At 38.6% G+C, this 25,279-nt stretch overlaps 1 protein-coding gene across 1 annotated transcript; it reads right to left on the reverse strand.

Moving 5' to 3' along the window:
* Positions 1–1,286: 1,286 nt before the first annotated feature.
* On the reverse strand, positions 1,287–25,192 carry TXLNG (taxilin gamma). The gene is made up of 10 exons (XM_054827234.1): positions 25,038–25,192; positions 16,456–16,759; positions 15,664–15,755; positions 12,163–12,333; positions 11,221–11,415; positions 9,736–9,855; positions 8,617–8,691; positions 6,336–6,428; positions 5,659–5,754; positions 1,287–4,609 (listed from the first exon to the last, which is right to left on the reverse strand). Exons 1-10 carry the CDS (start codon positions 25,155–25,157, stop codon positions 4,289–4,291), a joined length of 1,587 nt encoding a protein of 528 aa, XP_054683209.1. The 5' UTR covers positions 25,158–25,192; the 3' UTR covers positions 1,287–4,288.
* Positions 25,193–25,279: the final 87 nt, after the last annotated feature.

Below are 25,279 nucleotides of genomic sequence, written 5' to 3' on the forward strand. Positions count from 1 at the left end.
TACATCAACCAGAGTTGCCAGTCTGCCAGGGAGATGAAGCCCTAGCAGCAACGGGCTGAAGGGCTCGGAATGCAGCTGGTGAAAGAGGTTCTCACATCAGAGATACTCTTAACTCTTGTGAAGTACAGCCTCAAATGTGCATGTACGTGTGTGCCTGTGCATGTATGTTAACAAGAGACTTAGCACCTAACAAGAATTTTTAAAAAGTTAAAATTCCTCAGCTATTAACTGTGATACATAAGCAAATTTATCTCTAGCAAAAGCCTGCCAATCTATAAGGAATTAAGGAAGACTGGGGAGATCCATGGAACTACTAACAGCAGATTTGACTTCTGTATCAACATGCACCATAAGAAAGGATAGAAACAGTAGAGATGCTTCTATCAAGGGCAGAAGCAGCGCCTTTTGTGGAAACAAGTCTTAGATGTGAGGGAACACTTTGAAGGAGCAAACGAGTAGAGCAAGGACAGTGACTGACCAGGCTTGGATTTGCAAAACACTGGGCACAGCTCTAGCAAAGGCTCAGGGCTAGAGCCTACATTGCTCAGCTTTTATAAAATGGGCATCTTCAGAAAAGTAGATTAATACTGGCTTCAAAGAGTCACAGAGCACATCATAGTATGCTGTTGTAAAAAACTCTGTGCTACCTAGAAAAAAGTACACCTAAAGGAAAACTGAACTCAAAACCAGTTCTCCTAAGTTTTAGGAAGTTGCCAAATATAAGGGAACATGCCCAAACGCAAACACAACAGTTAGCATCATTAGGAAACTGGGAATCTTACATTAGTAATCTTACATTGGTGTAACAGAATAGGGAGCACTCGATGACCTGGACAACCTAATTTTTAGAGGACACCCTCCCCCATTTCTCATATTGCACCCAACCACACTATGGCGGGTAAGCTTTTGGGGACAAGGCACAAGCGGAATTCAGCGCAGGCAGCCGCCGCTGGTTCAGCTGGAGCTCCTGCTCCCCTCCACCTCAGGAAGCGCCTGGGCTGAGGGCTGCCGGGGGAGCGCAGCAGGTACAGCGCTTCACTGACCCTACGCTGCCTGCGCGGCTTGCACTGGCTACCACCGGTAACGCCTGCGTCGTAACGCCTGCGTCGTCGATGTGACCCTGTAGCAGCACCCTTCTGGGGGCATTTCACTTGCACAATACGCTCCAACTCCGAATTTCACATCTTTTGATTTTCAGTCTCGAATTTTCAAACAAATACAAGAAGCTCAGTAGATCCAGTTAGAAGACATGAGTAGGATGTTAAAGAAAAACTCAGAGTCCAATATATTAAGCATACTTATTTACTTAATCTATACAGAATCGAGTAGATAAAATTTCAGATTCACATTAGTGAAAAATCTCTACAAAATGTTTTTGAAAAGCAAAACAAAGACTGCCTGTTCATTTATCATTTTTCCTCATGAAAGCAGACATGGGTTGTAAAAATAAAGCAGTGTGTTTAGCACAAACTAGATTTCTGCATCACTTTTTTCACAGTTATTTCCATCTACAGTCCAAAGAGGTAGATTTTCTGCAACACCTGAGAATTGAACTGTAATGTAACCAGGTGTAATGAAAGGAAGGACAAAACATTAGAGATACAGCCCTAACTTACTTGTGTACGTATACACATATTTGGGTCTTGCATCACATACAATTTAGCTTTTTGCAGCTTAATCATGGTGAAACTGTCAATCAGGCCCCAGAGTCTTGACAATTAGACAAAACTTATTTCAGGCTATGTCAGTTCACAGCCTGGGTTAAACAGTTTATGGTAGCGGGAGAAAGACCTTAATACAAGTTTACTAAAAAACCCTACTGGAGCCGATTTGGCTGAGACTGGCAGTGCAATAGCCTGCTGTACGGCAGATCAGTTACGAGTACTGAGCTTATCCCTTATATAAATTTGTGGGGGTTTTGCTTGCTTGGGTTTTTTTTTTTAATAAAAAACACTCCAAGCAATGCATGAAACTGTACTGACTGGTTTCAGGAAGCAAAGTGCAGCTCACCTTGGCCAGAGAAGTTATGACATGAGTATGTTATGGGTAGGGAAGAGAAAAGGTATCCCCATTTTAAAAGCCTTTCACTTGGGGCATTCTGCTTCATTTACATATGTTGGTAACAAATATATTTGTATTGCTGTTCTATACATCTGTCATGTCTCTAAAAGCCCTTTAAAATATTCTTGCAGCAGGGTCCAAAGTTTCACTCTTGCCTCCATATAGAACAAGCGCTATAGAAAGAATTGTTAAAGATACAAATGTCCAAATAATAAATTGTAAAAATAGAAAATTGCATGTCCTACCTTGCCAAGGGTACGATGCATCAGATACAAAGTTTTTCACTTTTCCTCAGGAAAATTACTTCATGCTTAGTGTTAGCTGAAAACCAGTTCTCACGACAACTATTTTTAAACAGTTCGATTCTATAAAGCAAGTAATTTGAAAAGCACGTCTGGAATACTTCTTTCCAGTATTTTTTTATGCTGTTATGGTTAGCATGATTAACATTTCAAAGCTCTGAGTCTAACCTGACTGACAGCTCATTGCTACCTTCTTTTCATTCCCGCATTGTGCTTGGACCACAAACACAAAAGCTGCACAAATCTAGGAGGAAGACAGCCAGCTTCCCATGTGCTCCACCAATTAAGAAATGTCAGTTTTGCACAGTTCCTCTCAGTGGTATGAGCTAAAACACATTGATCAGGCTTTACGTAACCTTACTCTTTCAGAGACAGCTACATTATTTCAATGTACATTACTACAGGAAAAGGATCAGGAGCTCAGTGCAGCCTGAACATTCAAGTAATTTAGCCACGAAACTGCCGCGGGCAATGAGGGTGGGAAGCTCATTGAGAGATGTGCTTGATTCAGAAATCCCCTCCCAAGTAAGTGCAAAGAACTTTTAAGTACCAGAAAAGGCTACACACGTTTGTATTTCTTAAAACAACAGCAACCAAAACTAGAAAGTAAATACATGGGAACTAAAGGTAAGGGCAGCTTGTAGTTATTTCACACATTGTCTTGCCAAAAAATAAACATTGGTCCTAGCTTCTCTCAGGAAAAGAAGTCAAAATGAGGATATCAAATTTTCTAAGAAAAGACTATATATGGTTTAAGGTTAACAAGGGAGCTCTGCTTGTGGTATGTTAGTGTAAGAATCTCAAGTACCATCTTTACCAGATAACCCATCTGGGAAGGCACTCTGCCAACTGGTACAGCTTCGAGGTTGAGCGTGCAAGAAATTCCATGTGGTACTTCAGGAAAAGTATTTGAATCTACATGTTCAATTGTAACCAGCATACACTTAACTAACGTTTAAATACGTTGCATACAAGGCTATCAGACAATGCCTGTATGCCACAGACTCACGTCTTCCACACCCATGGCAGTAAATGTCTGTTTTTCCAGCCCTTTGGATAATCTGGAGATTTGTCTAGACAGAAATGGATTTCTCTAGTCAGGATAACCATCTGATGGGCACCCTGCATCCAAGAGGGAAGAACACGACCAACACCTGTGCAATAGGCTACACAACTGCAAAATTCCACTCGGTAACGTTGCTGTACATTTTCTCACACATTTATATTTAACATGTTCACAGGCAGGGCAAATAGTCCAAACTAACCTTTACAACACAACCCTGAGAAGTCTGCAAAAAGTTGTACACCCTGTTTCACCAGCTGCAAATTAATGTATTTCAAAGCTGTTTTTTTCATACCACAAAGTACATAAAACCCTTTAAACAAATCTCTTACTATATTCTGGACCTTTACTTTTTCATTCATATATATGAAAACATACTACAGGGGAAAGCTGATGGTTTTTACTGGCCATTAGACATCCTTAGTTAGATAAATTTACTGGAAATATTGGTAATCTTTAGTATACTACAGTGGCAAATCAATGAACAAAACCAGAATGCTGTTTTTCAAACCAAAAAAGTGACCTGCTGTCACTATTTTCCCCGGAACGATGTTATATCTGTACACGGTCTTCCATGACAGTGATTTGTGTTGTGGGGAGGAAACGCACATGCATCCTTTTATGGAAAAATATTTTCTTTTAAAAAATGAGGCAGATGTGCAACACAGTTGTGGAAAATTTATAGTTTAAGCTATTTAAAGCTGCTATGCAGCTTCCTGTACCACATAAGTCCAGTAGTTCTAAGAAAATACAGATATGGTAGAAAAAGTAAGAAAATTTTCACCACAAAACCAAATAGTTACCACCAACAGAGAAAGTTATACACAAAATATATCTCTCAATACAGTGTTTACACTTCATTTTAGTCTACAGATTCAGTGCCAGGAACAGGACTTGTTGAGACAGTCTTTTCGGAACTATTTGCCACATGTGATTCCGCATCAGGTTGGATTCCTGGTTCCGTGTCAGTGGGAGTTCCCAGCTCCTCGTGGGAATTGAGCGTGCAGGACTGCAACACCTGCACAGCTAGATCCACATCTGCTTCTCTGAGAGAAACCTGCTCCTTAAGAACTTCCACCTTCTCATTCAGCTCGTTCCTTTCTGTCTGAAGGGCCCTGCATAGCTTCTCCAAACGCTCCAGTTTTATTTGAAAGCCCTTGTATTCTTTATCTCTTACTGTTTTCTGAAGGACAAAAGAAAATAAAAGCTCTGTGATCCAAATGATTTTTTTTCCTTAAATTAATGAAAAGAATCACTACTACTTAATCCTGAATATTAAGTCTTTAATCCAACAGGTCAAATTCCAGCTGCTCTAGAGCAAATTTCCTCAGCACACTCGACCATTACACTTCAGCTGGTTTGTCTAAGCTGCAGTGACAACAGACACCTTCAGAAACAAGCAATGAGAACTATGTAACTACATAATGCTAATTGCAAGTGAGGGCTGAGTATCACTGAGGATCCTGATATGAAGTCCCATAAATCAGTCAATTACAACCCAAATAACGGCAACTACATGGAGCAGAAGGGCATACAAGTGGGAAATCCACAATCCAGCAGCAGAACCCGGGTCAGAAGGTACCCTACTCATGGCTCTCTGACTAGCTCCTTAGAAGACTAGAGAAAGATGAGCAGTGCTATAGCAGAACCCATGTGACCTAGCACAGTTTAGCAAGATCCTACCCAATATACTTGAACTAGACATTAGACAGGATAGGCAGAACTGCGTGCCCATGGCCTGTGTGAAAACTGTTTTAGGTCCTCTCTTGCTGGACTACAATTAATTAATGGCACCTTATGCCCTCAAAAGCAGCAGCAATGCAGGAAAGTAACTGATCCCTTACGTATGGGTTATTTCCTTCACACCAGTCTTGTATATTTAAAATAGATTTCTGTTGCAGCACCAACTGAACTTTGCTCAGCATATTAAAATACAAACAATTCATTCAGCTTGTACGATTTCATACATACTATCCCACCAATTAAACAGTAAGCAAGGAAAGATGAGGCTGAATTTTTTTTTGTGTCCTGAGTTTAGATTTATATAGCAGCTTTTTATTTTCCATGTCTGGGGAGAACAGTACCATTTATACAACAAAAAACATAAAGGCAGACAAGCCAAGAGGTGGCTACTATGTCTTATTTACCAGTTCTCTAAAACTGAAAAACTGTAGAAAGTTCTCTAGGACACACACTCTAGTTTAGCCATGCTGTTGCTTAAAATATAATTACCTCTTCAGCCATTTGCAGAAGAGCCTTGTTGTTGTTTTCCCATTTTGTACGCCACACTATGGTTTCCTTTTCCAGTTTCTTAATCTTCTTCGTCATCTACGAAAGATAAATAAAAGACTTAGTTCTGTGGCATGTGTTGCAATGTAAATAGGTTTACATGAATAATTCAACTTTAGTGTTACTTTCCAAGTCCAGTTTGAACAAGTTCTTTTACAGAAAAGTCTTTCTGCACAAAATTCAACCCCACAAATGCAGATTCTACATTCAAAGAAAATGATCAAAGATTAATTCCAAAGAAACGTATCAAAGAAACAAATCAAAGATTGATTCCTAAAAGAAACAGACTAGCAACCTTCAAGTACAACTAATAAAAAACTCCAGGAAAATAAATTTTAAGACACAAGCACAGCCAAAAAAACCTGAAAAGTACTACATGCCTTTGATAAAACACTGAAATTGGGATTTAGATATTATGCAAGTATGTAAAAAACTAGAAAAAAATTACATTTCCTTCCATAATGTCAAACTCTTATGCTCTATCTTATGATCCAAATTAAATGTCAAAATACTCCATATATTTTCAGAAGGCAAACACTGTTATAAAATCTAAAATGCATCCGACTAAGAGCATGCATTTTTATATTACTTTTTATGAAACTAAGTAACCCTGTAAGTACCTTCTCCATTTCTTGCCTGAAGGTTGTAAAGAGTTCATTACTTTTTGCCATGGTGGTCTGGAATTCTTCAAACTTATCCATGTAAAGAGAAAGCTGTTGGGAGAGACAGGAACATTAATCTGAACAGCTGTATACAAATACAAAAATATTAAGGTACAAGGGAAAATGAAACTCAAAATAGAAGTCTTTTTTTATGCTATCCTATGATTTCTGCTTGAGGAACATGCAGAACTTGTCTGAAATCATGCTATTCAGATTATATATAAAAGGAGAGTTTATGTTTATAGAACAGTAATATATTCTAAAGAAAAAAGGGTATGATATTTAATAAAACGTTGGAAGACATCACAGTTCATCACTATCTCATTTGTCTTTCCCCACTGAAAAAAAATAAATAAAATCTGTGGACTTTAATATACAGGAAATTCAGTACATGGTTAGTAAAATTAAACTTAGATGAGACCTACCTTTCCACCTCAATCAGCCAAAGCTAACAACCCAGGCTGGGACAAAATAAACATAATTTATTCCAGAAATCAAAATACACATTCACAACCTATGAAATCTGCTCAGTGAGCAAAAATCACAGGAAGTGAATATTGACAAGGAATTAATTTAATAGTGAAAACTATTACATTTTAACAAGTGAAGAGCATTAAAATTTGGTTACAGAAAATTTTCTTGCCCTGCACCACAAGGTAAATCATCAGGAAGGAACTGCAAAATATGTTAGTTAACATGGTTTTTCACAAAAAAAATTGTTATGCTCCTTATTAAAACAACTTACACTATCGGTGTTGCAATTTGATATTCTGAGAATACATGACCATTTACTAATAACTTCTTACTCCATCTGAAGATTAATCAGTTCTTTGAATTCTTATACTGGGGGTCGCAGGACAATACAATATTTTAGTGCCCTGAATTTTATTTTCCTCTAATAGTAGAGGAAATTTCGTAACAGAAATTAGCCTACCTTGCGAACAGTAGATCATAAGAGTCTGCCATTATTGTGACTGAACTTTCTAGCTCATCTTATTCTACAAAAAAATCCGTTGGCCCCAGAAAACCACAAACTATACCCATTATTACTACTAAAAAGCATTTTTTATTTTTAAATAAAGGGTACTCAACTTGGGGAAAAAATCATAAAAGACTAAGTGCAGCAAAAAACTATTTGGGAGAATCTGGATATTAATGAGTCCAAGTCATTGGACACCCCAAGAAGGCGGCTCTGTGTGTGTATGCAATTACATTTAATCACACATATACACACACACTTTGTATACAACTGTTGGAAAGCCTGGAAAAGAATTAGATACAGTAAGTGTGAAAAAAGGGCATGAAACAGAGCTTGCAAGGAGACTTAATACGAAACCTCACAAAACTGAAGCAATAAGAGGTGTACAACAAAAAGAATAGCTACTGCTTCTCAGATGCTATGATGTTAGCTGAACCTACCACTTCCCTTCGCCTTACGTGCTGAGCTTGCGTGGGGCCAGTAACTGCAGGTGATCCAGAACCACAGCACAAAAACTGGAGACCACCTCTCCACTCTCAGAGTATTTTGCTGTAGCATTTACAGCAAAAAAAACAATTTGAAGATAGTAATTCTTTTTGTGGACAGAAGCACTCCATTTTAGGTTCCTAAATCTGAATAACTGCAAGGATAAACATGTTGCTGGCCACCAATCCTCCACAACAGGATGGGATAGAAACAGTAAGGAACAAATTCTAAAACCTGCATGGGTGAAAATCCCCACCCAACTCTTACAGTCACAAGGGCCTCTCTGGTCCTGAACAGCTATAAAAAAAAAGATAAAAATACCTTTGGAAGCGAGAATAGTTTCAGAGAAGCCAAGAAATGGTAAAGTAGCCACAATTAATAGATACTTAAGCTTTCATATATTCTAGTCTTAGTATCCTTTTAAATTAATAGTGTTAATATTACAAACTCCAGCAATTCAATGTTTAGCACCTTCCAGTAACAGTACTCTCCAGATGTACTTGCTGTTTAGTACAAAATATCAAGTCTTTACAATTTATACTTCACACTTCACTACTGAAGAGTTATCTACTGGAAATTAAATTTAAGACTTAATTAAAAAAAATACCAAGTACTTTTCACGAGTAGTATATTGTACCTAATGAATCATAACGTAGGTTTTTTTCACATGTTGTGTGATGTTCATTATAATCACAAACCTCTTGGTATTTCTTTAATTTTTTTTTCAGAACAACTGTTACTGAAGAGTTATTCCATTTAAAAAAAAAATAATACCTGCTGCTTCAGCTGAGCTTCCTGTTGCTTCATCTGTTCACATTTGTGCCTGGACTCAGTAGCTTCTTTTAGCAGCTAAAAAAAAATAAATGCAAAAAGCCACATAATGAAGAAAGTACTCCTAAGAATGGCTTACAGAACTTGATCTATGATGAAAAATGAAGAAAGTTTAACAGCCCCCTCAGGGCCATTCAACCATGTTTTCTCACATAGGTTTTTCATTACTATACTATACTTTCATATATACAATTTAAAGCATGTGCTGGCATGCAGAAATTATTTTTATTGAGACATTTGTCTAATTGGTAGCATGAGTCAATGTTTCTATTTCTGTAGCAAGTTTGAACGGCTAAATTTATACAAGCAGTTCATTAACTAACTGTATGCCATTTATAACTGGTTTGTAACCTCTCTAATTTACCACGTCCATTTCTCCAGTCACTAATATTACTTCTACAGACTCATTCAATTTTGCTTAAACTTGACACCATTTTGCAGATTCATCTTTGAAGATATTGTCATCAGCTTATGATTCCAAAATGATGTTTTAATAATATAGAATAATCTAATGCTAGATGATTATTTTAAGATTACAGATGTACCTCTAGAAGTTAGAGGTACGTAAGGAGCATAAAAAAAAATCTTCACCTAAGTATTATTTTTTAATTGGAAGCTAACTCCTTGGAATATCACAAGTAAATTGCTGATTATCAACATACAAATAAACCAGACATACTTCTAGGGACAGATAGTTCAGAAGAATATATGCTTTATTCTGCATTTGTTATTTCTTATAGCATAAAACCATAAAGTTACAACTACAAGACAGCAAGAAAGTACGTCTGGTGTTTCAGCTCAAGACATTTTCCAGTCTAAGAAAAATCTAAATGATATCCATCACATTTGCTGAGAAAATGCAAACAGTAACATTACTTGCCTGTGAATATGGACATTAATAGCACAGGCATCATACACATATATGCAAAAATATCTTGATGTTGAAATCTATCCTAACTTTCAAAAGACAGTCCCCTCAGTTTGCTGTATTTGCTTTAAATCATGAAAAATCTGGTTTGGTGGGTTTTGTTACTTCTCTTAACATGCATAGAATTCACTTACAAACTCCCTTTCTCGCTGATGTTTTTCCTCTGCTTCTTTAATAAGTTGGGTAGTTTGCTGAAGTTTGGCATCCACAAGTTGCTGCTGCAGTTCTTTATGTTTGAACACTTTATCAATATGCTAAAGGAAGAAAGAAAATCATATTAGTCAAATATAAACAGTGCACTGGTCAATTAAGGTAAGTGTACACGTATGGGGAGAGGCACAGTTTAGAACTTTCATGCAAAAGAAAAAGCAGCAAAAGACTGTTTTACATACTTTTTGTTCCTCCCGTTATCACCATGTACTATAGCTACACATTTTTTGTCTTTCACGGAAGCCAGATGCATATTTCAAATTGGTACAATACTGTCAGTCACTTCACACTAGGCATTTAAAAAAATCCTGTACCAAGTAGTCTACAGCCTTTCTTCTAAAGTTGGTGTATCTACCTTTAACTCTAATTGTATTCTGTTACATCTAAAAGCTCTAGTCCTCATAATTCAAAAAGCCCAAAATGAGCAAGGTTTGATGGCTGATGAAATTCCACAAATCATTGAATTTTGCAGTCTTACTTCCATCTGTGAAGTAGCACAAGGCAGCTTCCTACCTCTTCTCTTCCCCAAATTATCTCATTGCAGATACAAACTCCATGAACACAAAAAGTGGGGAACTAGAGTCTACAGAGTGCTTTCTAACTGATCCAGATGTAAAAGAAAAGAACAAGAATAGTTGAGAAATTATATTCCAAACCTCCTATGCCAACTAAGAACTAATCTTAGCTGTAGAACTTGAAGCTTAGTTCTCTTTGACAAGGAGAACTGGCTGTTTTCCTTTACTGTAGCTTAGACTGGCTAGCTCATATACTAGTGCCAATTAAAACTAGCTCCATTACCCCTAAAATAGTCATTTCCATGACACCAGTCCAAACATATTCTTAAAGCGTGATAGCTTATTTTGATTCTATGCCAATAAGAAGAGCTACACACACAAAGGAGCTTGCCAACACCCTTCAACCTTAATAAACCAAAGCAAATTAACTTTCATATGCCCTCCCATTTTAATGTGAAATTATAATTTAGCAGAACTTCAAATATTACTACATATTTATGTTGGAAATAACCTTTGGAAGCCATTCGGTCCACTCAAGTCTGGGTCAACGTCAAAGTCTGATGTGGCTGCTCACACCTTGCCCAGTTGAGTTCCAAATATCTCTAAAGACAGAGATTCCACAATCTCTGGACAACTTATCACTATTCAATAGCTTTGACTGTGAAAGATTTTTTTCAATGTATCCTGAATTTAGATATGCAAAACCAGACAAGAAAGGCAGATAGTGGGCCAAACAGCTACTTAATTTTTCATGGTGAAGTAAAAAGAATAGTTTAAAATATACATATACGATGGCTTTAAAGTATTAAAGAGTTTTTTCTCCCCCTTAAATAATTATGAGATCCTTAGAGTTAAGGAACTAACAGAATCCCATTAGAAGCATAACGTAAGCACCTCTTCTCGCAATGCATACTGCTCAATGAGTTTCTTCAGTTTTTCTCCCAGTTCAATATTTTCCTGACGGAGCTTGGCATTATGTATGCCATGCTGTTCCAGTTGAGCCTGAATTTCATTCAGTGTAATCTGGAAGTGTGCAGTTGCTTCTTTACGTCTTTCTTCTTCTTCACGCGCTTGCTGCATGTTTTCTTCCTTTTATGAGAGAATATTAACATGTTCAAGCCAAACCATGCACCTTTTTCATATTTTTGAGTCAGAAACAATGGCAATAATTTACTTCAGGACAAATTCAAGTTCTAGAGTTGTAGAGTTAATATAAGCCACAATCATAATATGCTATGTGACTATACATATGAAGTGCATGGAATGAAGAATCTAGAAATTCCAAAACTTTTAGAGAATCTTGTCCTTACTGCTATCAACATTACTCAGAGGCTGCTGTTATGCTACATGAATACCTTTGCAAGTATAAAAATTAGCCAGATGATAAAGCCAGCATTCATATTATAAGGAAATTTCCTACAGTGATCACAGATGAGAATCTCTTTGCTCTCTTCCATTTCACTCCCATTCATTATATTCTGACAGAATTAAGCCTTTTTTGATACCCTGCCATTTCGTGCTGCTGTTATTTCACTTGTGCTATTTTTTCCAGCAGTCATTAGCACTGCTCCCAGAAACAAATATGGCAAGATCACATCCTGCAAGTACTGTGATCTATGATCCAGTTTGAGAGGCAGGGGGGGGAAAATTAGCAAGTGGAACTATCCCCATATTCTTTACCTTAGGTACCTCAGGTACACTTATGTCACTCATCTTCTGCAGGTACAGGTAATGGGCAAACTGGTAAGTAAAAAGCAGCAGTGCTGATTTTAAATGGTAATTAACACGTAAGATTTCCACCACCACTGGCACTGTAATTTATGTAAATAAACTAACCTTCAAAGTCTTGTTATGACGCTGAAGCTCCCGACAGAGAGATTCCAGTTTGCTACGTGCCAAAATGGCCTTGCTATGCTCACTCTGCAAGTGGACTTTCTCCTTCACGACCTGTGCTTGCTTCTTCTGCAGTATCTTCATCTGCTTTTGGACATTCCGGCTCTCCTCCAACTAACATTAGAGAGTATATTTATTAAACTTAGGTGAAACTATCTTTATGCATCTAGATGAGAGACTGAACAGACTTTTAAACATTTCAGATGAAAGCAAGGAAGTAAAATAATTTCATTAAGACCCCCAAGTTGATCTTAAAGAGAAACTCCCATTATTCTACAGACAATTCTGAATGTGTAGGGATAGCAGACAAAAATACACAAATTCCAACTTGACAAACATTTGCCTTTGAGGAACAGGGACCATGGACCTGTTGACCATGGGCTATCAGCTTGCATTCAGCTACAGGGGCAGGACTAGCCCTGAGAAAGGAGGATGTGGCAGATACAATTACAAGCCAACTGCGACTAGCTTTTCAACAAGTCACAACTTTTTCCGCTCTCTTATCTGTAAGGTACATACAGCTGTTTATCCAAAAGGTCTTATTTTTACTATCAAAAAGAAAAATCCACTGAACTGTGTACAGAGTTCTTTCTTGTCAGCCAGAGCTCCTACCAAAGGAAGCAGTAATTGATACAAGCTTGTAAAATGCTAAGGTGTTTCAGAAAGGAACAGATACAACCAGCAGCCCTGACAAATCAAGTAAAATACTATAAAAGCTGCACAGCCCAGGCTTTGATGTCTTAAGAGATCTACAGTCCCAACCATTTGTAGCAAAATTTTTATTTTATTTCCTTTAGGCTGTTTAGATGGCAGATGACAGCGTTAAACTTTGTATACAGTGCTGACTTCAAAATCTATTCTATGAATACTCAGTGAATGGACATTTCTTGCATTATCTAGTTGAGAGTAAGTTCCATTACACATAATTTTTGGGCTCCCCGAGAAACCATATTTTTTAGAGTCTGTTCTATTGTAAAGAAGGTAACAGTGCTAAGTGTAACACTGCTCCTTCTTAGATAGTGCCTCAGCCTCAGGACACCACAGGAAAAGAAGGCTGGCAACGAGGAAAATGACCATGACAGAGAAGAATACAATGCTGGTTTTCTGAAAGAGCTCAAAATAATGCTGAAGCACAGAAGGAAGAATAAATACAGTTAAGGACCTCCACAACAACAGTACATTAAATGTATATTTAATCCAGTTTAGAGAAAAGGAATGTTAAGGAAATGTTTTCATATCCAAACATAAAAAGCCCTTTTCTTGGGTGGCCAGAAAAAACACTTCAAGTGGCTGTGCTGTTCACATACCTATGAAACTTCAGGTCTGTAAAAGTATGCCAGTGTGAGATATCACCAAGGATGCAAACCTTCCTGCATCACAAATTGATCTCCTGATAGATTCCAAATTAGGAAAAAAAAAAATTGTGGAAGATCTTTTGCCAGGAGAGAGGAATTCCTACCTTTATTGTACAGTCCTTTTCATGAGACACCACTGAAAAACCTGACAGTGAGCTTTAAAGATGATGAATCTTTAAAAAAAGAAAAAAAGCATTGTAGGTGCACTGTCATAAACAGTTCAAACCTCTGCTGGCATTAAAGCTGACACCTATGCCAGTGGTTCACCACTGCTATCATGAAGAAAAGAATGCATCTTAAAAGGAACACAACCAGATCCAACCTAAACTTTTTAAGAGGAACAGAGTACCTCTAGGACTCATTCAGCTAAAATGGAGCTACTGTTACAGCCAGACAAGCTCCCACCCAATTTCCCAGCAGTTCTGAGTATCATGGGAAAAGCAACTGGTTTTCTAGGATGGTGACTATCTATGGACTGTGAATGCTTACTTTACCTATAGACTACGGATCCTCTCCTGATAGGACGAAAAAACATAACATGAACACGTCTCTCCTGATTGCCAAACTTCTTGAAGGAAATTACAATTCATTTGCTCTAGCTGTTCCCTAATTGTTTGGAGACCTTTCCTTCAACAAGAAAACTCAAAGTGAAGATGATGCAGACTGTTTTCTTTCTGCAGAAGCGACAAATTCATGCCAACCTAGCTCCTCATGCAGGTCATCATCACCACCACTGTGATTTGACACGGGAGCTGTTTGTTCAACTAGAAAAGCATCACATGCACAAGCAATTGCTCATAAGAACTAACTCATTTACTGCATTTTTCTCTCAATATCAAAGCTCATTTTTAGGTGGGCTCCCCATCCTTGAGTTGCACTATGGAAGTATTATTGTTTCTCATTTAAATGAAAGTGACTTCTTAGAGAAACTGTTGGTTTGAAGGAAATTCACTCATGTGAACAAGAGCGTGCATGTGAGAGAGAGCAAGGAAAACAAAGCAAAACCATAACAGACCTGCACAGAGAACTCAGGATTTCCTAAACAGAACTAATCTAAGTCTATTCTTAAGCAATTAGTATTGCCTCTGTGAGTAAAAACACTGCCTTCTAGCTCACCCTCAAAACTCTGGAGGCATTATTAATCTCAAAGGAAAAATAAATTTATTTCAGAAGAGTTATGCCATGTGCAGCCATTATGTCATTTTCAGAAACATTGTCATATGACACATTTTCATAATACACCTGACAGAAGGCAAATCTTATGCTTGTTTCAAGCTATTAAGTTACTACTTTAGTTTTGCATTCATTTTATATCTACAAATATGGTGAGAAAATATATACACACAGTATTTCCAATCTTTCCATTCTTATCTGTCCTCGTCTCCAAATGAACAAGTGAAGCATTCTGAAAAATCAACTTATGAGCCTTTCCCCCCCTCCAAATTTTGCCATCAATTAATTTAGAAAATAAATTATCATTTCTCCTACTTGGGGTGGGAATCCACTTTATCATCAATTACTGTTAACATTTTGCCTTTTTGGTTTGTTACTGAAGAAATGTATACTTTTCTGTCCATTGTTTTGCATGATCAGAAAGCATGAAGCAAAATTAAACCCAGATCTTTCCAACTTCCCCTACCTCCCCAAAAATCACTAGACTTACGTATAAACTGAACTTTTTTTTTTTTCAAATCCTGTTATCACAGTATGTTCTTTCCCTTTATCCTAAAGGGGATAAATTATAAAATGCTAGCAGAAAAGCATTATCAACAAAACCTAAGAAAATAATTAGTCCCAAAAGAAACTCTTAGCTTTTCTGTTAATCCTAATGTTATGCTTCAGCACCAAGTTATCAAAAAGTTATCATAACCTCTTTTTTCTTTGGATTTAGGCAGTCATGTAGAAGTGAAATGACTACATGCAAGTTTGGCTGAAGCAATACTCATAATAAGCCCGAGTGGTTTTTTTTTTTTACCTACCAACACTGTGAAACATTCAAAATTGTTAACTGTCCTGTATGAGAAGTTCCTGCATTCCACAGTTAATATTAACACATGAATAACTCCCACTATCTTTACAAATTGCTTACCAGATCAGCGTACTTCTTGCACAAAGCTGCCAGCTTTTCCTCTGGAGTAGAAAGTGTATTCAAGGCTTGCATTAATAATAGCACTTCTTTTCCTATGAATTGGATGAAAGACAACCATACTGAGAAAAAACATACCAGAAAAGCAGTCTGTCTTTAGAAGTAAAATACAGAACCATGAGAAATTAGCGTGTGTTAAGTTGTTCTCTGGTTTGATAGCTGCATAATCTGAACAGATGACAAATGAGAACTCATCACAGTAAGAATAGATTTGTCTTGCCTAGGTGCCATTACACAACTTGGATGGCAAGTGTTACTTTAATCTTAAAACCACAAAAGTATTTTTGTTTTGTAATTTATAATAGCACAGATAAAAAGAAAAATCTGAAACAGTGAAATCTAAAAGGTTGTTTTGCTAATAAAGGATATTCACACAAGTGTTTTTAATAACCTTTTGGAATTTAAATATGAGCAGTGCTTTGGTAGCATTGAACACTGCAATCCCAAATTTAAAAGTTAATGCAACAACTGGAAAGTTAAAAAAAGCTGATTAGTGATTACCACATTATTATTATTAAAGTTTCTGTAAAAATAGCATTACCAGCAGAAGGATTCTTATGTATGCGTTAAGAACTGTCTTTTCCTAAGCAGAAGTACCCATTTTCTCAGAATATCCTGTTAAAGATGACAAGTTTTGGCTACAAAGTAAACTTGAGACAAAGACAAAGAAAATGCATAGCTATTATATGAAAATATTAAAGCCATTTAAAAATCAAAATGCCAAAGAGAACATACCCAAAGTTTTCTCTTTGTGTTTTTCACTCTCTGGATCTTGTTGGCCATCAGGTGGATCAGTACGGGCTTCTTCTCTCCCAGGAGTCTCCTCACGAGACTCCCGAGAGCAGCATGTGGACCCCGGGTTCTTCGTGATATACTCAGCTTCTTCCAACGCGGCCGTGTTTTCCAGGCCATGGCAGTTGGACTGCGCGTGCTGCAACGCTGTATCAGACAACTCGTTGCACTTGCTGTTCACCAGCTGGTCCTGGTTATTCATTCCCATCTCCCGAGATCCAGCTTCTTCCATTGTACCACCAACCAACTTCAGAAGGGAAAGAAAGAAGTGGAAGTAAACAGTCAAGCAACTGTATTTAAAATGAAAACTTCCACATTTCTTTTGCATGGACAACTAAGAGTAAAGTTCCATCGTTATTCAAGCTGATACTCACTGTTGTTAATACAGGTATATAAATAACTGTACTCAGAATGAGCCTGAAGAGTGATGAAGAAAACGGCACACAACAGCCCAAAATATTACTCTATTATGCAACAACTTCAATACCTTGGCATTGCAAAAATGTTTATATTGTAGCAATTAAAAGTTCACATGGAAATCTGTTCTTATGGCTCCAAAACTAATTGGCTATCATCTCAACTATTAAAGCACAATCTTAAATGAAAACATCTCTCCCTTGTAGTTCTTGAAAACTTATCTCACAAATCAACACTAAGTATACTAAATCAAAAACTCAGCAAGAGTTTAACTAGCTTTGTTAAACTATACAAATAACTATTGTTATTTGAAAAATAAGATATAAAAATTGAGACAGAAGGACACAATTATTAAAATCAACTTTATTACATATTAGTTTCAGAAAACTGGAAGACACCAGTTTTAAAATAATTCAAGAGACATACTGCAAGAAAGAGGGGGGAAAATTAACTTGCTAGGAAGTTAAGAAATCCACAGAAATACATTGTTTCGATAACATACATAGGGTAAGAGTTTAAACTACTTCAATCAGAATGCCAAATATGATTATCAGCTCATGATTGGAGAAAATCTGTTGTTATAAAAAGAATGATAGACAGGACCAGGAACACATCCATTTTTTAAATTTTAAAATTCACATCTATGAAATCATCAAAAAAGTGAATATTAACTGGCTTCAGATTTTGAGTCCAACTACCTATGATTGTGAATACTACATTATTTCTGCTCAACTACACAGAAGTTTCTCAAAAGGTTTCTTAAACCTCAAAATGTTTAATCATTTAACCAAAAAGTTAAACATCACCAGTTGTTTTAACACTGCAGTGATATGTCCGTATTTTGGAGCAGAAAACCTGATGATACCCCTCTATAGCTTATTAAGCTGCTACCAGACTCCTCTCAATCACCAGAACAACATTCTCAATTTCTAGACACATTTAAGGCCGATGGGAACTTCAAGGGTGTTTGGTTGGGTGTTTTGTTACACTACAGAGGCAGGGACTCAGGACAATACTTGGAGGTGATTGCGGTTTTGGTTTTTTTCCCCCTGTCCATTTGCAATCCTACTATACAATGTGGATACATAGTTAAAAGTATGATAAGCAGAGCTGAACTCACTTTACTGCCAAAGTAAAGTGATCATTCTCATTGATTTATTTTCAGTGAAAGTAAGTTTCCTTAGAAAGTCAAAAGGAATAAGAACAGGGCTTGTTTATATGCAGTTATACTGTTTAAGCAGAAATTAATTTCATATTATCTTATATATTAATATTAAAAATGTGCTAATTCTTAAAGTCAGGAATTTGCACTGGGTTTTATATTCTGCACGGATGGACCATTTTCCTCTTCAAAAGGAATTAGTCAACATCAAAGGAACACAGCCAACAATATATTGTGAGATATATTTCAACTCCCAATTTGTTCAGCATGCTGGAAGAGTTATTTAAAAATCATTAAACAAATATGCATTAATACAAAACAGCTAAGTTGTTCTCCATACTTAAAGCAAGTCCCTTGCTTTAGACCTTATCTCAAGGCAGATTAATTCTTGAGAAGATGGAATTCATATAATACCTTTCACAAAAGAGAATAAGCTTTTTAATTTGCAAATAATCTGCATAGACATTAAGGAGCAACTTTTGACTTATCAAGGAAGATTCACTTTGCACTGCTCTTTACAAGTATGGAAACCATGCTCCTGCTTTATGGACAAATATAAACACACTGCAGGTTTATCATTCTCCAATCATGTCAGACAACATAGTTGATAAATGTCTGCAAAGGTAATGCAGTAATAGAATTGCTGTAACAAATAACCAACAACAACATTTAACAGTTGACTTTTTAGAACTCTAAAATACATATTTTTTTTTCCTTAGATTGCCTTAAACTGTGGGGCTTCCATTGACGTGGGAAAGACTTACCCCTCCATGTTTAGGGTCAGCTAAACAAACAAGAGATGCTTCTTAAAAAAAGACAAAAGCTCACTTAACCTTTTTGTAGGTACCAATGGTTGAAAACATGGCACAGATCTTCTCTAAAAACCATGACTTGTACAGAAGTTGAAGATACTGTGTCACATTACATTGACAAGACATGAAAGATCAGAAGCATATGAACACAACATGATGCCAGAGCAGAACTGCAGTACCAACACAACAGCTGAAACTTGCAATTTTTTCCATCACGTAGAACGTGAACTTCCGATTCAGATACTTGTGCCTAAGAAGCCTAGCAAAAGGTAGGGAAAGTCTGCTCTAAACTCAAAGTTTCTGGCATGGTATTTCCAGACTTTCTGAAATCCATAAGCAGACTCAAAATTTTCTTTTTGAAAGCAGAGCACAAAATTGCCAGCACTCCAATAAGCAGCTGAGAAGGCCTGACTGGCTGCGGCTGTGGTTACACACTGAACAGCAGCAGTGCCCAAACAGCTCTCTTGCTATCATTTCATTCCCACCTCTGTCGTGCTAGCCACAACTGTCACGAACTTGTTCTAACAGAGTTTATAGCCAGATCAGTACCTCAACCCAGTTCACTGCACAGCAATAGGCAATCCTGCCAACCTGAAGTGCTAGCACTATGGTTGGAAAGAAGCCAAAGCACGAGACACACTAAAAAAAAAGTCAATCAAATCACAGTCAAAGCGCAAGGAACTAAAAAAAATACCTTATCCTCACCACAGGTAGATAGCTAACACTGACTACTGAGGTACTGGAACACTGTCAGCAAGATGACATTCATGAGAAGCACTGCTTCAAATTTAGACAACTCAGATTTTTCACTGGTTTTCATCAGAGAAAATTCTGCCATTTCTGGGGGAAAAAAAGAACCACTACTGGCAGGGGCATACATGTGACCAATAAGTCATGAAATGCCCACCATCATAGTAACCATAACACCTCTCAATTCAGAGCTGGCAATTAACATGCATATTCCAAAGCAGCTGCAAGTTTCATGAACACCACCACCTCATTAATTCAGCTTTTGTAGAAGTCAAATTAGGTGTCAGTCTAATTCTTTACTGACAGTAATAATTTCTCAACTCTGAGCATTCTCTATCCTTCGTCAAAAAACCCACAAGGATTTTCAGAACTTCAGACTCATTCGCCAAAGTCTAATGGAGAAGGTAGAAATAAACCTTTTTCTTCAATTCAGTATTCTGATAGGTTGTGTACAAGTGTCTTGTACATCTCAACTATATTTTTAAAAATAATAGAGATAGAGAAAAAACTACAGAACTTGCCAGCTTTCTTTTGGTTTTCCAGTGAACATGCAACAAATCCAAGCTTACTGACAAGCAAGCATGCTGCCTGCAAAACCAAAGCTCAGCGTGGCAGTAGACAGCTTTTGTAATAATATCGAATTTTCTTCGCTTAAATACAATTAAAAATTGGTGACCATAGGCTAGAATACTGGATTTGAAGTAGTTCTACCAGCAGCTAGAACAACCTGATAACATAAAAAAAAAAAACCCCAAAACACCCCTTACTTAAATTCTATCAAGTTGTAGTCTAAGTTCTAGAAAAACTGACAGTAGTGGCACAACATACTAAAATTCTAATGTATTTAACCTAGATTAGAAGGTTTTTTGTTTTAATTTTAACCAGAGAAGTCTGCTATTGCCTGACAGGTGCCACAAACGCTAACATCTAGTTGACCTCCTGATTACAACTAACAAATCTTCTACATTAGCTATCACTTAGATACTAAAACCACAACTAGAAGTCTAAATAGCCTTCTTGCATTCAATTCAATTCTTAAAATGGTTTAACTACAGATAGTTTCAGATTTGATCTGTATCAAGCTTCAAGTTGGAGTATAGCAATAATAAACATCCCATCGAGAATGTTAAGTACTAAACCATATTAGTATCACTGAAATTGCGGCCCCCCCATGATCAGAACATTCAACTATTACCTCTATCTTTTCAAATGCGTGCTCATCAGACAAGTGAACTTCTCAGTCTAACATTCCAGCCAGAACAGAGCACTTCCAACAGCACATTGTATAATACTGCTGATTCAGTACTGACTGAATAAAAACAAAACAAAACCACTTCACCAAAGACTTTCTACTGAAATCACCACTACCTTTTCTAGCTGCTACCATGCTTTCTCAGCTTCCATCTGGCTTCCAACCTCCAGCTTCTAAGCAGTTTTAATGATAGGTAGCTTATAATCTGACAGATCAGAATTAGACTGTTACATACCTAGAAAGATTTCCAGTGAGGAAAAAAAAGATTGTTGAACAGTTACTGTGCCACTTCATAAGATCACAAAATTATTTATCAAAATTCAAAATTCTATCATTAAAAATAAGATACTTGCCACCTACCTAGCTGTGAAACCGGCTATTACCAGACACTGACATTTCTGAATAAGCGTATCATCTTCAAGCTATTTAAGATAGAGTTACAGGCCAAACAACTTGAGGATGCCTGTAGGAAAATTACTGATAACTTTGCTCCTGCTCACCCCAAAGTTTTTGTTCAGTCTTCTGCTCTGTTGTCTCAACTTGTACCTTGGTCAAAAAAAGTGCACGTCAAGAAAATTCTACCTTACTTCATACCTAAAAGATGAAGAGTACAAGACAGGTGTCCTATTCCTGAAACTGGCTATGATCACAAGAGCCTAAGCCAACTGTACTTCAAACAGCATTGCTTCAGTGACATGCACTGCACATAAGGACAAAACAGACACCTAGGCAAAACTTATCCTGTCATGCCAAAATGCATCATGAATTGACTGTTTTTTTGTTCTAGTACCTACAAAGGTCTGTAACATACAGTCCTACCTAAAATACACGGTGTTTATTATTGGTACCATGCATACTAAAGTACCTATATTTGCTATTCCTGCACATACACATACTCTATCTTTCCCTAAAACACCTGAAAACACCCCTATGTACCTCTTACTAAAAGAAACCATAATTAGTAGCTACACCAACATCCTTCTTCTCCTATATTAGCAAATTATCCTAAAAAGCACTAGCATTAATCTATCAAAACATCTCCTACATTTCCCATAGTGGCAGTTGGCCTGTACTGTGAAAAGACTCTTATAAGTCTCACAGCATTCAGAACTGCTAATACTTTCAAAAAATATCTTGGAAGCTTCAGAACAAACATATGTACATAAAAGATATTTTCACAACTGTAAGACAACCTAAATATACAAGCAAATACGTAATCATTTGCTCAGCATCATGCTCAAGAAAAGACATTTGAATAACATTGTTCAGCTGACTACATTTTCAAACTTTTCGCATATGCAACTAGACATAAAAGCCTTATAGCCCTTATCCTGACCAATTACATAACAAAAGCTTGTGGCAAAAAAGTATGTCATATAACAAATTTTAGGCTTCCTGCATCCCAGCAATTTACTTTTACCTGCTAACACAGGAAAACTTACTTTGAAGACATGTGGAATATACTTTTCCTCAGTACGGATGCTCAAGAAGACTTCATTTAACATAACTGTATTGTACTGAAAAATCAGTCATTCTTGGTAGGAATTTTATTCATGACTTCTCATAAAAACTAGCATTTTGGGATGTCACAAAATTTGGGTATGAATTTATAGCAGGTACGCCATCACTCACTCATCTAGACACAATAATTCAGGTGCTTGTGACCACAAGACTAGCTTATTAAGGTTTTTTCTTCATGCAATACTTCTCTATACTGTGCTCGCTGACCTAAATGATGATGCAGTCTAATTATACCTTTCTGAAAACCTGATGGCCTCTGAGGTGGCTTCCCCACTGAACTAAGATCTTAGTTATGAGATCAGAAAGTCATTTCAAACAAACATTTCACCCTGTTCTGTCATTACATTAAAAATATGTTCTATGCACTCATTTATCTACTTTCAAAATACTGGACTGAGGCACCTGCAGTAGCTTCAAAGCATTGCAAGGTTAGAAGTCCCAACACAACAGGAGGACGATTAAGAAATATCTACTTTGGAAATCTGTATTTTATCTCCATAAAAGTCAATACAGAGTCAATGTTAACAGAATTCCATTGCTAACACTGCTGGCTTTACATTCAAGATATGGTCTTTGATATTGGTTCAGACACTTACATTCTCACATGACCCCTGCTTATTGTCTCTCCTTTTTTCTATTACCTTTTCCATGCTTCTTGCTCTGTCTTTGGTGGCCTCATGACACAGAAGACATTCCTGCTGTTAAAAACAGCTTTTTTATTTACCTCAAACATCATCTCAAAGGAAAAAAAAAAAAAGAGGTAGGGTTTGTATAATTTTTTCTTTGTGTGCTCTGAGAAAAGATTAGAAAGATCTCTTCCCTGTTTTAGCTTAAAACATTAAAAACCACTTCCTGTAATTCTAGCAAAAATTTCACTGGAGGAACCCGAAGCTTAAATGGAAACTTTCAGTGCACTTACATGCAGGGCAAAGTGCTGCACATTTCACCAGCCCTTTTTTAATGCAAGCATCTGAGACAGGTGCTAATTAAGAAAACATTTAAGATAGCATGAATCACTTCCGCCAATGAGGTTTCACTTCCTCTTTACTATAAACCTAATAGTTTTCTAGTCATCCACAGTACGTTTGTGGAAAAAGCAGGGTAGACAAGTTCTGAATTCCCTGCAAACAGGTCACAAGGAACCTAAAAATAAAGAAACTCCTGTGTACCAAGGCAGGGGGAGGGAAAGCTGCAAGAGATCGTTGAAGGATTTATAATTCACAAAAGAAGTTCAAAGTAAAATTTGCTTAATATTCCCTGCCATATTTTAACCTTTTTGAAAAATTAAATTCCATGTGGTTGTGGGTATATGAAATAATAGGGAGATGCTGGTTTGTTTGGGGTTTTGTTTTAAAACAACATTGTCATCTGCTTTCATAGCAGACACTAAAGTTACTTACAAGCCACTTCCTAATAAAGAACCTCAGAAAACACACAGCAGAAGAGATGGTTTTTCATTGAGGAAAACCAGCTCCATAGCCTCCTAAATCTCTCTCCAACAGCCAAAATAAACAACCACCACCACAAAGTTACTATTTCTGGGATGTTATTATCCTTTATACCACAGAAAAAAGTTACCACAAAAGAGCCACTTGAATTTATGTAAGGACACAGGGTGAGATCCTAAAGCAGCACAGGAGATTGCCAAGGCAGTTCTGTAACATAAAATGCTGTACTAGTGATATCACAACACATTTTAAGCCTTCGCTGTTTGATGCTCAGGTAGACGTATTTTAGGCTTTTCCTACACGCGCACGCAAACAGAAATTACTGCACAGACACCAAGGGCACGAGGACACCGCTGAGTTCACTGTCGTTTCGGTAGAGGGAGGGAAAAGAGAGAAAAGGCCATTTTTTACCTATTTCGGAGAGTAAGGAGACACTCCCGCCGCCCCCGCACCCCACCGCAGGCAGGCAAAGCCTCCTCTCCCGCCAGCCCTGCCTCGCACCTCAGCCACACCGCTCGCACCGGCAGCGGCGCCGGGGCCGCCCGACCCTGCCGGGCCGCGGCCCCTCCGCCGGGCGGGGGACACGCGGGGCGGCCCGGCAGAGCTTCCCCCCACCCCCCCCGCCCCGGGAAAGCCGGCAGAGGCCCCCAAGGCCGCCCACACCCCGGCCGGCGCAGCGGCGGGCGCGGAAGCACTGCGCCCCCCCCGCCGCCCTGCCTCGAGCCCCGCCACGTGCCGCCGCCCCCAACGGCCCGCCGCGCACGCGAGGCACGGACCGCCCCGCCCCCGCCGCGCTCCCGGGGGGCGGCCGGGGGGAGGTGGGGTGTGTGTGTAAGCCGTCCCCGGCCCCCGCCGAGGCGAGCGCGGCTCCCCGGGAGCGATGCCGAGACACGCCCCCCCCCCCTTCCACACACACCCGCGGCTGTAGCCCCAGGTCGGGTCCCGGGGGAAGCGCAGCAGAGCCTGGCCTGCCCGGCGCAGGCTCCCGAAAGCGGGGGAGGCGGCGGCGGGTACTGCCTGCCCCAACCACGAGCGCCCTGGCTGGCCGGCCGCGGAGCGCCGAGGCCGCATGGGGACGGGGGAGGCGGGGAATGAGGCGCCACAAGCCGGCGGGGCGGGGAGGAGGAGTCCTTCCCCCCGGGCCCGACTGCGCGCCGCCTCACCTCCGGGCTGCCGCTCGGGGCTGCCGCCGCCTCCTCGCCGCTCTGGCTCTGTCGCCGGCTCCGTCCCGCCGCGCTGCTGCTGCCTCCTCCGCGCGCTGCCTCCGCTCCGCGCGTCGCCATGATGTGACGGCAGCATCCAAACAAGCTGCCGAACCGAGGGACACCGGAAGCTCTCCCTGCGGGCCCGCCCTTTCTCCCTACGGCAGCCAATCGCCGTGCAGCTCTCCTCCTCACGTGAGAAA

Source organism: Grus americana, chromosome 1 (genome assembly GCF_028858705.1).
Source record: "Grus americana isolate bGruAme1 chromosome 1, bGruAme1.mat, whole genome shotgun sequence".
NCBI classification, from domain to species: Eukaryota; Metazoa; Chordata; class Aves; order Gruiformes; family Gruidae; genus Grus; species Grus americana.

Coding starts and splice junctions, on each gene's coding strand:
- TXLNG (XM_054827234.1), bottom strand. CDS start 25,157: ATGGCGACGCGCGGAGCGGAGGCAGCGCGCGGAGGAGGCAGCAGCAGC. Junction 15,756..16,455: donor ACACAAAGAGAAAACTTTGG/GTATGTTCTCTT, acceptor TCCAATTCATAG/GAAAAGAAGTGCTATTATTA. Junction 6,429..8,616: donor AAGCTCAGCTGAAGCAGCAG/GTATTATTTTTT, acceptor CTCTCCCAACAG/CTTTCTCTTTACATGGATAA.